Source organism: Tribolium castaneum, chromosome 6 (genome assembly GCF_031307605.1).
Source record: "Tribolium castaneum strain GA2 chromosome 6, icTriCast1.1, whole genome shotgun sequence".
In the NCBI taxonomy this organism is placed as follows: Eukaryota; Metazoa; Arthropoda; class Insecta; order Coleoptera; family Tenebrionidae; genus Tribolium; species Tribolium castaneum.
This window is the reverse complement of record NC_087399.1, coordinates 887,582-902,657: the sequence shown is the minus strand read 5'-3', so window position 1 is coordinate 902,657 and position 15,076 is coordinate 887,582. Positions and strand designations below refer to the sequence as shown.

General features: G+C 43.1%; 6 protein-coding genes and 1 non-coding gene across 7 annotated transcripts; 2 read left to right on the top strand and 5 right to left on the bottom strand.

The window, feature by feature from the left end:
• The first annotated feature begins 2 nt into the window (after positions 1-2).
• On the top strand, positions 3-1,763 carry LOC103314128 (zinc finger protein 26). Its single transcript, XM_064357444.1, has 3 exons — positions 3-660; positions 744-902; positions 1,098-1,763. The coding sequence occupies exons 1-3, from the start codon at positions 85-87 to the stop codon at positions 1,761-1,763; spliced, it is 1,401 nt and encodes a 466-aa protein (XP_064213514.1). The 5' UTR covers positions 3-84.
• Positions 1,764-1,812: 49 nt separating this feature from the next.
• LOC658914 (histone H3.3A) lies at positions 1,813-4,133 on the bottom strand. Its single transcript, XM_008199170.3, has 3 exons — positions 3,985-4,133; positions 3,342-3,635; positions 1,813-2,339 (listed from the first exon to the last, which is right to left on the bottom strand). Exons 2-3 carry the CDS (start codon positions 3,621-3,623, stop codon positions 2,211-2,213), a joined length of 411 nt encoding a protein of 136 aa, XP_008197392.1. The 5' UTR covers positions 3,624-3,635; positions 3,985-4,133; the 3' UTR covers positions 1,813-2,210.
• A 3,293-nt stretch (positions 4,134-7,426) lies between these two features.
• On the bottom strand, positions 7,427-8,026 carry LOC135266528 (uncharacterized protein). Its single transcript, XM_064357483.1, has 2 exons — positions 7,886-8,026; positions 7,427-7,832 (listed from the first exon to the last, which is right to left on the bottom strand). The coding sequence occupies exons 1-2, from the start codon at positions 7,951-7,953 to the stop codon at positions 7,460-7,462; spliced, it is 441 nt and encodes a 146-aa protein (XP_064213553.1). The 5' UTR covers positions 7,954-8,026; the 3' UTR covers positions 7,427-7,459.
• Positions 8,027-8,256: 230 nt separating this feature from the next.
• Positions 8,257-11,219, bottom strand: Dnaaf5 (Dynein axonemal assembly factor 5). The gene is made up of 8 exons (XM_015982971.2): positions 10,598-11,219; positions 10,369-10,552; positions 10,179-10,324; positions 9,809-10,041; positions 9,550-9,759; positions 8,708-9,497; positions 8,469-8,660; positions 8,257-8,417 (listed from the first exon to the last, which is right to left on the bottom strand). Exons 1-8 carry the CDS (start codon positions 11,217-11,219, stop codon positions 8,284-8,286), a joined length of 2,511 nt encoding a protein of 836 aa, XP_015838457.1. The 3' UTR covers positions 8,257-8,283.
• A 70-nt stretch (positions 11,220-11,289) lies between these two features.
• LOC660500 (uncharacterized protein) lies at positions 11,290-13,396 on the top strand. The gene is made up of 4 exons (XM_015982979.2): positions 11,290-11,431; positions 11,480-11,920; positions 11,964-12,102; positions 12,150-13,396. Exons 1-4 carry the CDS (start codon positions 11,290-11,292, stop codon positions 12,454-12,456), a joined length of 1,029 nt encoding a protein of 342 aa, XP_015838465.1. The 3' UTR covers positions 12,457-13,396.
• Positions 12,467-15,075, bottom strand: RpL3 (Ribosomal protein L3). The gene is made up of 7 exons (XM_966782.5): positions 14,934-15,075; positions 14,474-14,666; positions 14,257-14,425; positions 13,953-14,088; positions 13,422-13,608; positions 13,023-13,225; positions 12,467-12,850 (listed from the first exon to the last, which is right to left on the bottom strand). Exons 1-7 carry the CDS (start codon positions 14,934-14,936, stop codon positions 12,512-12,514), a joined length of 1,230 nt encoding a protein of 409 aa, XP_971875.2. The 5' UTR covers positions 14,937-15,075; the 3' UTR covers positions 12,467-12,511.
• On the bottom strand, positions 14,735-14,810 carry LOC135266600 (small nucleolar RNA U43). The gene has a single exon (XR_010334737.1). It is a non-coding gene; the product is annotated as a small nucleolar RNA U43 (small nucleolar RNA).
• Position 15,076: the final 1 nt, after the last annotated feature.

The window sequence follows — 15,076 nt, the reverse complement described above, 5'->3', positions numbered from 1 at the left end:
TCAATACAAGTGATAAGGGGGTGTCGAAATTGAAGACCCCTGACGTCACAGGCCATTTTATTATTGATTTTTCATAGATAGGTTATGTTGAGGGGGTGTTTTGAGCCCCCAACGCTCGTAAACGCGCAAATGGGCGAGTTCCAAGACACCCCCAAGACAGAACAACCCCCAGTTTTTGAAAACGTTCAAATTAAGACCGAAACCGAGCACAATTCTAGTCCTGAGGGCGAGTCCGACGAGGATTTCGAGCTGAAGCTCGTTAAAAGTGAAGATTTCGAGCGCAACAACGATGCACTGGATAACGAAACCACACGGTATAAGTGCAACATCTGTTCGCTGGCTTTCAAAGTTTTGGCGGACTATCGAACGCACCGGAAGCAACATTTTGTGGAAAAAAGGACATGTAAGGTGTGCCATACAGTGTGCCAAAGCATCAGTAAACTCGAGATACATATGAACACGCATTTGGGGCTCAAGCCGTACAAGTGCACAGTCTGCGCCAAAAATTTCGTCTCAAGTAATCATCTAAAACTGCACGGGAGGTGCCATTCGGATGAGAAACGATACTCTTGCCAGAAATGCAGCAAGGCGTTTCGGTACTTGGGGTCCCTGAGGAGTCACATGGTCACACACAACGACATCAAGGAGTTTGAGTGTAAGGTGCGGACCGCAGACTAAACAAGTTGCATAATAATATGATTTATTTCGATAAGCGGACCGCAGACTAAACGCTTTGTTTGCAGCACTGTGGCGCCAACTCTCGCAACGTTGAAGCGCACCGTAAACACCTCCAATCCCACGGCCAAAAAATCGAAATCAAGTGCGAGCTCTGCAACCGGAACTTTGCAACCGAACGCCTACTGCAAACCCACCTAAACTCGCACTCTGAGTTGCAATACCTCGTAAAAGAAACTCTCTCCTACATTAATTACATCACCGACACACATATTATTCAAACGGATTAAGACAATCAAAGTGTGTAAACGTGCTAATTTAATTACAAGCGGTTAGTAGGCAAGGAGTAAGAGCATTACTTCCAGCGCGGTTCTAAAGACTCGGCTCAGAGGGTCTTAGGGTAATGAAACCTCAGCGTACAGAAGAACTTGAGCGAACATGTGCGCCTCCAACACAAGGAGGACGGTAATGTCCATAAATGTGACTTGTGCGAGAAAATTTTTATCAACGCATCGCTGCTTCGCAACCATATCAAGACGCATGATAAGTGCTTTAAATGCCCGTTTTGCGCTAAATTGTTCAGTTCGAGGTATAATCTCGACACGCATCTAGTGACACACACTGGGGAGAGGAACCACAAGTGCGACATCTGTGGGAATGTGTACTCGACGAAGACCAGCCTTAAGAACCACAAGGCGACTCATAGTGATGCCAGAAATTTCAAGTGTGACCAATGCCCCAAATTATTCAAAACTAATCGGAGATTATACGTTCATAAATTTTCGCATGCCACTGAAGAAAAGTTCGAGTGTGGGGTTTGTAATGCGAGGTTTAAAGTCAAACAGTACTTGAAATATCACATGATCAAGCATTCGAGCAATAAGCCGTTCGAATGCAAAGTCTGTCAAAAAAAATTCAAGCACAAGAAGTCGTGGGAGAAACATTCGAGTCACGACAAACACTTGCGAAACGTTAAAGAGGAGGCGCAAAATTGTGGCGTTTGTGGGCACGTGTGTGTCACTAAAACCGACCTGCTGGAACATAGTAGGCTATGTCATGAGCATGGTATTAAACAAGAGAGTTGTTAGTTTTGTTCCTTTTGTGTTGTGATATTTGGTGTGATAATAAATCCTGTACTTGGTAGAATACAAGAAATCCTTTATTAAATTAAATCTCCTACATTTTACACTAAAAAACTTAAGATACCTTACTTCCTATTGAACATTTATCCATTACTGCAACAAACTAATCCACATACTTTGAACACTTTTTAATTGATTAATTACGATAACTACACATGTCGAATCTAAAGCCATCAATGAGTCCTCTCCACGAGGGGCAGTATATAATGGATAAAGAGTGAAAGATATTCTACTGTATGATTTTTTTAACACACATCCAAATCTTGACATCTGTTTGCGTAAAAACAAATGAAAAAGACAAAAAACTACATGAAGAAACGAATTATAATCAAAGAAAGAAAAGAAAAACGAACAATGTAACCTACACTGATTATATAAATATTTCGAAGAGATTTATGCACGTTCTCCACGAATTCGGCGAGCCAACTGTATGTCTTTGGGCATGATAGTTACCCGCTTGGCGTGGATAGCGCACAAGTTGGTGTCTTCGAACAGACCCACGAGGTACGCCTCGCTGGCTTCCTGAAAACAAACAAATTGACCAAATTCAACAATAATCCAAAAAAAAAAAACAATTTTTTTTGTATTAGAGAAAAATTAGCACTAAGTCATTCCATAGCCTGCCAGCGAAAAAACTATTGATCTACATTATTAATTATTCACCAATAAAAGGGAAAGTAATTTCGATTTGATGTAGGTTGTAATTTATTCAAATTGCGGCAAATTTAACACATCAAACAATTAAATAAACGAGTCAAATGTGACGATTTTCAAGGCCATCTACTGGCTTATTCCCGTCATTTTTGTGTTAAAATTTCTCATTTTTTTAATTTTTAAATTCTGATTGATATGTGGCTAAAATTACGCAGACACAACTTGCTGTAGTTCAGTTCTTTTTCAATCACATGTTACAATATTCATTAGTGTAATCTTTTTCATATTAAAATGCATCAAAGTAAGCACTGAAAGAGATCATTTTAAGATGGCAACCATGCGAAAATACAAATAATCCCAATTTTAATCCCAAAAAATTATCTTCTCAAACAAATATCTGTACCCCAATTACTAAGGTAGCAAAAAATTAAAAAAAAAATTACAACGTAATTAAAATATTCGTAGCATAGCAAGCATTAAATTAAATTAAAAGTCATTAGTAACAATTTTTGTTTAAATTACCATTAATTAAAGACAAGTTTAAAAAAATGACAAAGAAAAAGTGACAGTTACTGACAATAATTGTTTTTTATCACAAACACCGCCAACTGTTTTATTTCCAACGACAACAAACACAAACAAATTTTCCCGCAACAAATTGCTGATAGAACACAAATATTGATTAAAAATAAGAGATAACAGTTTGTAATGAATTACATAACCTTACAAAGTGCAAAAAGAAAAATATTTCAAGCCAACTCAAAGCCCAATGCAACACTTTCGCTCTCACTTCCACTCACTCATCCCGCTATCGTTATTACCGTCTTGCACACAAGGCCATACAAAAACTTTTTTTTAATAAAAACGCACCTGGAGGGCTCCGATGGCAGCCGATTGGAAACGCAAATCGGTCTTGAAATCCTGTGCGATTTCTCTGACCAATCTCTGGAAGGGCAGTTTTCTGATAAGCAATTCGGTCGACTTCTGGTATCTCCTGATTTCTCTCAGAGCGACCGTTCCGGGACGGTAACGATGGGGCTTCTTGACCCCTCCGGTGGACGGGGCTGATTTCCTCGCCGCCTTGGTCGCGAGCTGCTTACGGGGGGCTTTCCCTCCGGTGGACTTACGCGCAGTCTGCTTAGTACGAGCCATTCCGTCCTCTCACTTCAACAAACGATAATTATAGCATTCGCGCCAAAAATCAATACTCGCATCCAAAACTGACAATTTCCCGGGAGGAAGTGGCGAAAAACCCCACTTCCGGTGCGGAAACAACTTATTTTCACGTTTTGAACGCGATTTGGGGCCCAGGTGGCTAGATCACCAAAATGACTCACGCGAAGACAACAACATGGCGGACGCGAACACAACAATGAAAATTAACCAAGAGAAATTGCGAGTTTTTCGCGGAAAATCGGGCGTTTCGCACCCGATTTTCACGCGGAAAGTGCCACACGCGGTGGTAATTAACGAATTTCACGTGTTTTGCACGCTAAATCGGGGGTTTACTCACCTTTTGCTGGTAATTTATTCACGGGAATAAACGGACGTGTTTCACGTTACTATCGAAAACAAGCACAGTGGGAAAGGGGAGTGGAAGTAACGCTCGGATCAGGTACACTCTGGTAGAATTATTCTGGAATGATTTGATTGGTCCGCGCTGCGCGAACCGCCACACCATTGGCCGGCTTTCACCCATTTGATTGGGTGACCCCGAAAGTAACGAGCGCGCAATTTAAATAAAATTTTCAAAACAGTTTGGTTTTATTGACACTTGTCACCCCCTAAATCCCCGTTTCGCGACCATGAGCCCCCCGTTTGTCGAGCGCGAGCTCTGCGTGGAGAACCTGGACGAGGAGCCCCCTTTGCAACAAGAGTTGACTTTCGGGCGCTCCTACCGCGTCTGGCAGCAAGTCGAAGACACCTCTCCCATACCCCCCAAGCCCTCCCCCATCAACGTCCCCTTCGAGTTGTGCCGGGCCGTCCAGAAGCCCCACAAGAAGAAAAAAAGCAAGTTGTGCAAGTGCTCGCTGCGGCCCTTCTGCCAAAGCGATGCGTTGGACCCCAAAATGCCCCTTTTGGACCGCAGCGCTTTGCCCCAAAGCAAGTACATGGACATGCTGTCGATACCGCATGGGCGAAAGCCCCCTTGCAAAAAGAAGAAGTATAAAGCTAGTGTTTGCTGCAAGTGTCAAGTGGAGCCCTGTCCCCCCAGGATTATTCAAATGTCGGTGCCCAATAAGCGCTATGTTTTGCAAAACTGGAAGGATTATCAGCACATACTTCCGGCGGAAATGTTGGTCAGGTTTGACCAGATTCTGAAAAGTGGGGACAATTTGGAGCCCCGTGACGCCAGGTATTACTTCAAGAAGTTGCGAAGGCAGAAAATTAAGGAAATGAGGAAACGCAAAAAGTTGTGTCGGAAGAAGAAGGAACAAAAACAAAAGGGTGAATTGTTATGGATCAAAAACCAGATTAGGGAAACCGTTGACGCAATCGTTGATTATATAAAAAATGAGCCCCTTTTTATGCTCAACTTCCAACAAATGATGACCTCGAATGAGCTCCTCAACTATTTGGCTAATGAGCGAGTCGTGAAAATACGCTCAAGGAACACCAAGTGTGTTTACAAGAAGACTGTGATTGAAATTAGTGACAAGTTGGTCAAATGGATGGACACCATGAACTTCTTCGCCGATATACAGCCCCTTGATTCAAAGGAGCGCCTTCTGGAAGTGCCATCACTTGAAGCAATGCTTGAGGAAGAGTCCGAAGAAGAGGAAATAAGTGAGCCTGGTTACGAAGATGAAGGTTATGACGAAGATGAGTTCTATGGTGCTGCAGTTGCCGGAGGTGACGCTGGACAGGAAGAATTCATGGCGAAGAAACTCGTTGATAAGACCAAACTCTTCGATCTAGATGAAGAATTTGAAGAAGGCTCAGTTATTGATATGTTGCGAGGACTAGACGAAGATACTTTGGCCAAACTGATTCAGATCTTGTCACAAAGTCCTGAAGATATTCTAAGTGCTGAGATAGATCCAGAGAATCTTCCCAGTGTCACATACGCCGACATTTTAGAAAAGTTGAAAGAAATCCGTGATGGGAATTTGTTGGAAAAGGCAAGGAAGAAACTAGATTTGGAAGAGAAAATGATCGAATGGGCGAGAAGAAATGATCCGGATCAAGTCGATGACATGATTCTTGATAAAATACACGAAACGTCGGGGATCTTGGGCGAGTTGTTCAAAAACATGGACGTGAGCGATTTTAAGAAGACCATGAAAGAACAAGATGAAGATGTTGGGAGAGAAATAATTGAAGAAGTGATGGAGAAACGTCAGGATAGAGGACAAGTCGAAGCTACAGTTTTCAGAGAAAGTGACGAAGAAGGCGAGGAATTTAGAGAGGCTTTGGGTGGCGAAGAAGAAGGCGAACCTGGAGCACCTCCTGTAGGAGCGGTTGGAGAAGGAGAAGAGCGGTTTATTGAGGGTGAAGAAGCAGGAGTTCCTGGAGGTCCCGGAACAGCTCCAGGACTCGAAGGAACAGCTTCCGAAGCTGAAGGAGCTGAAGAAGCAGTTCCTGGAACCGAAGGAACAGCTCCTGGAGCTGAAGGAATAGTTCCTGGAGATGAAGGAATAGTTCCTGGAGATGAAGGAACAGTTCCTGGTGCTGAAGGAACAATTCCTGGAGGTGAAGAAGCAGGTCTTGGGGGTCCTGGAGCGGCAGGATTCGGGGAGGGTTTCGAGGGAGAAGAGGCCGCTTTCGGGCGGGATTACGGCCAAGGTGAAGAAGATGCATTTGGAGGTGCAGTGGCAGAAGGTGCCTCACTTGGATTTGGAGAAGGTGAAGGTGGGTTTGGCGAAGAGGGAGAAGTTGGTTTTGGCCCTGCCGAAGTAGAAGCAGCAGAAGAGTATGGTCGTGCAGAAGAAGCTTATTTTTACGGAGCGCAAGAAGATTTGTACGGCGAAGCTGAAGATTTGCTCTATGGTGAAGAAGGTTTCGACGAAGGAGAAGGTTATGGTCTACCTCCTGGTGTAGAATTAGGCGAAGAAGGTGAAGAACTAATTATGGGTCGCTTGGCCGATGAGCTTGAGCGTCTTGACAGCCTCCTGGGTGTAATTCGGGGACACAAACCATCCGTGGTTTATGAACACACTCCAGGCACCATTTGTTGTCTCTCATTGAAAATTTGGGCCGTTTGGTTGTTAGAAATCGCCAATAATGCCCATAATTGGACGAAATGGATTGGGGCAATAATTAAACAAGTCCGCCACTATGTGGCTATAATCAGAGGAGATGTTTTACTCCCAAGTGGCGAAAAGCAAGTCTTGTACAAGGAGGAGTGGCGCAAATTTGTCAAAGACACTGAAGAAAAAGTTGTCGCGTGGCGACAATACAGCAAACATGTTAAAGACTTATCGACCGAAATCATGGAAAACTTCCACGGTAAAAAAGTTAATTGTTGTCCGAAATGTCTCCAAGACCATTTAATTAAGAACGTGGTGACGGCACATGAGACTCTTCAAGCCCTCACTGAGGCTATCAACTGTGCCGGGTATTGGCAGAGATGTCTCGATAGAATAGTTGAGCAAACGAGTAAAATCACCGAAATGGAACTGGGCCCTGAAAGTGGGGCCCCTGATGTAACGTCATTGGGTTCCGAGGGGTCGTATAGTATCGAAATTGAAGAATTGGCACACATGCCAACACGTAAAGTGGCCTCAGAAGGCAGTTACGGTTCCATGTACGAAATTGAGGAGTTGCCAGTACCAGGACCGGTTTATTCCAACTACGACATTGTCGAGGTGTTGCCAACGAAGCCCGAACCCAGTTATTTTCACGAAATCACCGAAATTGCGACTTTGGAGCCCCCACCCAAGCCGCAAAAAGTGGAGGCACCCAAACCCGCCAAACCACACAAATCGAATTTGAAGGGAAAGAAAAAGAAATAATGTTTGTTTACGTCTTTATTGTTATAAATTACATCACTTTTGTTGTTTTTCTAACTCCAGTTCTTTTAATCTTTGTATAATCGCACTAGTATCAAGGTTATGTTCCCGGTTATATTCTAGCGACAATTTTAGTTGATGTTCCTCCAAACCCTCAATTCTACTATACAACGAGCGCGTCAATTCCACATCGATGTCATTCTCTTCCCGAAGCATCGTAAAATAAACCATAAATACGGAAATGCTGGCTAGGATCACATAGGGCTCATACCAAAGTCTGGCATTTATGCCACCCTTACGAGTCGTGCTAGCTTTCCAAAATCTAGCCGGACTTGTTGTGTATTTAACAGGCGCATCGAGATCCTCAACTTTGTCTTTTGGGGGGGCTGTGTTCGAAATTAACCTAAAACTACAACTTCGGGTTAAAACATTACATTATCAGGCGTGTTTGTGGACACGAACTTGTAGGTTTTTGGCACTAAGCGACAATTATGCCGCCTAAACAGCCCCCAAACTCGATTAATGAGCATTTCTATAACCGGTGGGGAATTTTAAGGTTATGTAACGCCCAATCGTGGGATAACAATAACCGCACTGAAATTTGTCGTTGATTAAACAATTCAATAATAATTATTAACGCTCTAAAAGAGCAGAAACTGCCACAAAATCCATAAAAGCAAAAATTTTTACATCTCCAATTGATAACATAACCTCGTTTCAATAAATCACTTTTATCTTAAATAAGTTAATTCTTTTGGTGTGAGTTTGGCTGCAGAAAACGAGAATTGTGGGGAAATGGTGCTAGGTTTCATGCCCGCAGCGATTGTCTGGTCGACTGATAAATATCGTTTATTTACAAATTAATCAAGTTTTAATTCATTTAAGTAATTCAAAACTGCGTCACAACCGTCTTTGTTGCATAACAGTGGCTGATGTCGCTCGATTTTTGAAAAAACTAGGTCACGATTAATTTCGGCGATAACTTTCAAAACATCTGTAAAAACACATTAAATAATAAAGAAAAGTTTGATTAGTTCAAACCCACCAAAAACTAAGTCTCTGACCTCCTGATCATCATCATCGAAATGTGTTAAGAGCGTATCAATAATAAGCTCATGATGGGCCTTAAAATGCGCTTCGTGGAACGCTTCAGGTGCATTTATGAAAATTTCGGGCAAAATCTTCAAGGCACAAACCCTAACTTTATCAGTTGGGTCATCTAGTCGCTTCAGAATTTCTAAAACCACAAAATAAAAGTGGGCTGGTGAAACAATCACGGCCTACCTGGATACAACTTAACTAAATCATCATTTGTCCAAATTCCAAGCCCACTTGCGTGTTTTTTCAAAACAGTGACGCACTCCAGCGCCAACTGTCTACTCCTAAAGGACGCATCTTCCATCAAAGAAATCAAAAGTGGGGCCAACTTATCGCACAATTGTCTCAAAACGGCCCCACTTTTAAATAAATCAACCCCTTGAATGGGGCTTAAAGCGCACAAAAGACACGATGCTGCCATTGTGCGCAACGCCTCGGCGGTCAAACCCGGCCTCCACACCAGAGACGGAACAAAAATTTCCGAAATTAATTTTTCGAAAAATTCCGTTACCAAATCACTCGATTTTCGAAAAATCACAGATTTGTTATCGAACGCGGTGGACAAAGCCCAGAAAGTCTTGAGACGTGATTCAGGGTCGGCCTCTGGGTGCAAACTTTGGGCCAGAATTTCCCCAATTTTGGGGAGATTCTCCCCAAATGCGCTGTTTGAATGTAGAAGGATTGTCTCGAAAATACAGCGTTGGGGAGTGGTCACGAGCCACGATTTCGGCTCGTTTTGAATGTGCCCCAAAAGGCGCCCCACGTACGCACCCCAAAGACAATCAAGACCAGAAAATTGCAAAGTTGAGACAAGGGGCTCAAGCAATTCAATCGTGAGGTGAGAATTTTCAGGATCGCGGAGCGAAATCACCGAAATTAGAATTTTAAACAAATGAAAACCGACCTCAGGGTCGGACTTTGAGATTTTTTCCGAAATTGCGTCACAACATTTAACTAATTCCGTTTGAAGTTTTTTCTGTAAAAAAAAATTATTAGGCCAAGAGCTCAAAGCCCAAGGGCTTAATTACTTTACGAGTGTAACAAATCGAATCGTCCGAAATCACTTTCGTAATTTCGACCAAACACCCAGTCACATGTTCCAAAGGCGCCCCCTTGATAAAACCACCCAAAACAACCAAATGCCCGAAATGGGCCCCATCTTCCACAACCGGAAGTATTAATTGTTGCCACGTTTTTACGGGTATAAAAAACCCCATTATTTCACTAGCTCGGAAAATCTGAAGTTACGTTATGGAGTTAAGTGCGACAAAAACACAAAATTATTACATTAACAACAACTCTTTGATCATCATCACGCGCAGCTGAATACATAGCAGGCAACAGTTCTTGCAAATTTTGCGTCAAACCATCCTCTGCATGTAACGCAAGACTGCAAAGAAGTTGCGAACAACGCACTCGCACGTCCTCCTGCCAACTTGTCAATTCGTAAGACAGCGCCTTGGCCAACTTACCCACATTGCGCTGAACTAGCACACGACAGCCCAAATTAGGCCGTTTCACTACGAAAAAAATAATTGCCAACTGGGGAACCAAACTTAACTTTTTAGCCAACTGGGGAACCAAATTTAATTTCAGTTACACAATCGCCATGGCAACGTTACAAATTGCCATGGCAACGACCAGAATTTCGACTTACGCTCAGTGGGGTAATGTTTGGGTAATTCTAACAGGAAGTCAATTTGGTCCTTTAGGTCCTTCTCGTTTTCCTTCTGGTACTGCAAACCGACTTTTTCCCACAGTTGGGTTGATTCGTTTCGTGTCTCTTCAACCTCGTCGTTTAACCTAACGATTTGTTAATTTTCCAACCATTATTAATAATTAAATACCCGGTCAAAAGTAGCGGTAAAATTTTATGGAAGAAGGAATAACGGTCGCGATAGTCCTGGAGCCACCTGGCGGCCACTTGGGCCACCGTGCGCCTAACTAGCGGTATTTGGTCGAATAGTTTTTCAGCAAGGGGGCCCACGACCTCGTCCAGCCCCTTGTAAGAGCTGTGCATGATCACCTCGCCTGAAAAAGTGTTTTACAACCCAGTTGAGTAACGATTTTTTTTACCAGTCGCTCTAATAGCTTCAACTCTCACTCTGAAGCGTTGGTGGCCAAAACAAGACACGATCGGTTTGATTAAATTTTCGGCTTGCATGTGGAAGTCCCTTGGGAGGGCTTCAGCCAAGTCTGTGACACACTTGCAGCTCAGCTCCTTGATTGCTGGGTGTTTATCTGTGATGGTCTGGCACAAAATAACAACACAGTCGTTTAAAAACGGCTTGAGTTGTTCACTATTTGAGTATTTGAGGATAATAGCTTGGAGGAATTTGACGAGTTCGAGTCTGATTTCTTCCGATTCTTCGATCAATTCCAAAGTGCCCACACGCTCAACCAAAACGGGGCAAACATAAGTCAAGTAAAAATCATTCAGGGGCAACTTGTCAATGATCAGAAAATGCATAAACTTGATGGCTTGCTCCCGCACGACCTCGGTCTTGTCCCGAAAGCCGTTCAAGCAGTACATGTGCGTCTCGACGAAGATCTCGCGCAGCTCCTCACCCGAGACCTCGTTTTTGGGGTCCGACAAAAACTTCTCCAGGTCAATCAGCGCCAATCTCCGGGCCCTTTTATCACCACTTTGGAGCCCCAGTGCGATTTTTTTCGCATTTTGGACGCAACTATCACGCATTTTGCACAAAATTGATCAAATAAACATCCCATAGCAACGTGACATAACCTCAAACGTCATAACAATCAACATGTGCGATGATAAGCCCCCCTGTAAACACATAACAACGCTGCACACGTACACGACTGACTACAACGCGGACTCGGTGGAGTGGTGCCCCCACGAGCCCCACCAGAGTGTTTTCGTGTGTGCGAATTATCAATTGAACCCAGGTGACCCAACCTCACTTCCTGGTCATTATTATTTGGGGTGATTTTCAGAGACGGGAAAGCGAGTCGGGTGTATTTTACTCTTTTCTGTTACGAGCGATGAATTGATTTTGCACCAAAAAATCGAAACTGCGGCGGTTCTGGACCAGAAATGGTGCCACAATAAAATCAACGATTGGGCGCTTTTGGGGGTTGCCAATGCACAAAAGACGCTCGAAATCTACGCCCTTAAGGGCGACGACTTGAAATTGGAGTTTGTCACGTCGTGTCAGTTGGACGATGACAGGGAGACACTTTTCTTGTCTCTTGACTGGTCCACAGGTAAATTTGCCAGTGGTGAGCCTGAAATTGTGGTGAGCGACTCCAAGGGGGCTATTCACAGGTTTAAGTTACGCAATTGCGAGTTAATCAAAGCGGAGAGTTGGCACGGGCATGAGTTTGAGGCGTGGATTTGTGCCTTTTATTATTGGGACCCCAATATTGTCTTCAGTGGTAATTATTTTATTATTGTGTGATTTTTTATTTTAATAGCAAGCAGGCGGCGACGATTGTCGCTTTTTAAAATTCGATAAAAGGGCGGGAGTGGGGCCACTTTCATGCAACAGGAGGCACGAAGCCGGAGTCACTTCCATGCATTCAAACGTTGGGAAAGAATTTATTTTAGCCACTGGGAGGTACAATTTTTTTGTCTTTATTGCCTTTTATTATCATTATTTGTCAGTTACGACGAAACCGCTAGATTTTGGGACATCAGACAGTTGAAAAATTGTCTTTCTTTGGTTAAAATGCCGGGGCCTTTGTGGAGGCTCAAGTGGGATCCCTATGACCATAAATACCTGCTAGCGGCTTGTATGCTGGGTGGGGTTCACATAATTGATAATTCCGAAATAATCGACAGTTATTACCAACATAAAAACATTGCTTATGGGGCTGATTGGTCACACCTCCAAACGAACGAACCCCTAATCGGTTCTTGCTCGTTTTACGATAATTTATTATGCGTATCAAAGGTGGAACTTGATAAATGAAACAAGAGAATTGTCATTTATTCTTATTTTATTGTACAAATAATACAATAAAAATTTACGAACTAGCAGTTGGTGCAGCTTTCTCCTCTTCCTTGATCCTGTCCTTTTTGAGTGGACCCATGAACGCGGCTTTATCAGCTGCGGTCTGGAATCTACCATGTCCGAATTTAGACGAAGTGTCAATAAACTTGAGATTAATTTTCTCAAGAGCCACACGTTTCGTGTGAACCAACAGTGACTTCCTCAGGGTGATGACACGTTTTTTGGGGCCCATGCAACATCCCTTAATCATGATAAAGTCGTTGTTTACTTCACCATAATGAGGGAAGCCACCCATTGGCGTGATAGTTTTTTCGGTCAAGTCGTACTCGGTCGAGGCATTGTTCTTAATGACCTAAACAAAACACAAAATTACCAAACTGAACGTGACACAAAAAATTAATTAACTAAAGTGTGACATCAGTCCTATCATTTAGGAATCACAGATTATTTCATAATCCTTTTGGCTTCAAAGGTGTCATCATGTAAACAACAAATAATAAAATATGTATAAAATTGTTTCACACCTTTCCGTCCTTGGTGTGAATCCCGGCCCCAATACGGTAGATTTTCTTGTTCATTTCCGTACGGTGGTGGTAGCCCTTTTGACCAGCACGGGCCACTGTGAACGAGACACGTGACGGATGCCAGGCCCCAATACAGGCCACTTTCCTCAACCCTTTGTGCGTCTTCCTGGGCAATTTTTTCGTATGCCAACGCGACGTCACACCTGATAAATCACAATCAATGTCATAACTCACAAAATCACCACCAAAAAATTAATAAATTTCAATATAAATCAGTAGGAAGGCAGCATGGTTGTATCTTCACTAAAAAATCTGAAGGCACATCCATGTTTTGTCATCACACGTTAGTAGTACAGCAAACTAGACACTAACTTACTTCAGGAAAAACAATAAACCCACCTTTGTATCCTTTACCCTTGGTAACACCGATACAATCAATCATCTCATCCTGGGCGAAAACTTGCGCTACTGGGATGGGTTTTTCGAGGTGTTCGCGGGCCCATTGAACTTTATCGACAACGGAACCACCATTCAGTTGGATTTCCATGATGTGGGCCTTCTTCTGGCGTTGGTTGAGCAACTTCATCTAACAAAAATAAAAAATTGTAAAATATTGATAAATAACAATAAAAAAGCTGTAGAGAGCATGGTTTCTCTCAAAGTCAGGGTCCAGGGACTACAAAGAGATTATGGAATATGCCCACTGCACCTCCCAGGGGGCGCCTTTTCTGTGACACTGCAGCGAACGTTACACCGAAAAATAACGTCCAAGCCGCCAGACAGGAGGGTAAGCTCCTGAACTGATCGTGTCAGGGATCATTTGAAAACATATTTGTAAATTTATAATTTTTTTTGTATAAAATTTATTTGTGAATACTCAAAATATGCAGTAGTAGGTCGCGAAAAATAGCTGTATTTTTTTTTGCTTACCTGTGTGTGGGCAATGACCCTGACGACTTTGCAATACTTGATGATTTTCTTGAAGTCGCGTTCAATTGACTTCTTGCCCAAATCGTCGTTCCACTTCTTTGAGGCCTTGGTGAAGGCCTTCTTCTTGCTCTTGTACCTTTAAAAGACAATAAAAGGGTCACCTCATAGTTTAGAGGAGGTTTCACCCTTAGTCACACCTCAACAAACAAGTGTCATCAGTGGACTTTGCGGCTCTCTTGTGGCCAGTGGAGAGCTTATGCGGCGTTTAGCCGACACATTTCACCAAAATTAGGGAAACACTCACCAGTTCTTGTAGAAGCGTCTGCGACAATCTTCCGACAAATGCTCGGCCCAAATCGTGGCCAAAGCCCTGAGACCGTGCGGGGTCTCAATGTAGCCCACAACTCCGACAATCATCATTGGAGGGGTCTCCAGAATGGTCACAGCTTCGACGATTTCCTTCTTGTTTATCTCTAAATTTGGGTGTTAGAAGTGGCAACAAGGGGGCTATGATCACTTACTTGACCCAGGCCTGTCTGCCTCACGCACCACGTGGGTCATACCGGCCTTGTAGCCGATAAAAGCCGTCAAATGGACGGGCTTTGAGGGGTCGTCCTTGGGGAAAGCCTTTACTTTACCGCGGTGTCTTTGGGACCGCTTTTTGGGGTAGAACCCCATGGACCCATGACGGGGCGCACTGAACTTACGATGAGACTACAAACAAAAAAAAAAAAACGTAACAAACGCACTTGTGAAATAATAAAGGAACTACAAGTTGGGCTATAATCAGACCGCCCTAGAATGGCATCCACATTGTTTTTCAGTGTTAACCATAAACAAAATTATCTAAATCATCATAATATCACTAACAAATGGTCTGATCGTTTACCAAAACACATATTTCAAGGTTTTTACATCGATTTAGCAAAGGATGTTCAAGATATTTGAAGATTATGTATAACAAAAAAAACCTGGACTTACCATGACCGTCGAAGATTCAAAATGGCAGAAGATCTCTTGATGACGTCGATTTATATAAGCCGTAGAGGGCGCTTATTCCGGCGCAAAATTTGAAAATTGGGCCCGGAAAAGCGAAACTAACACGTTTACAGTCGTAGTTTTCA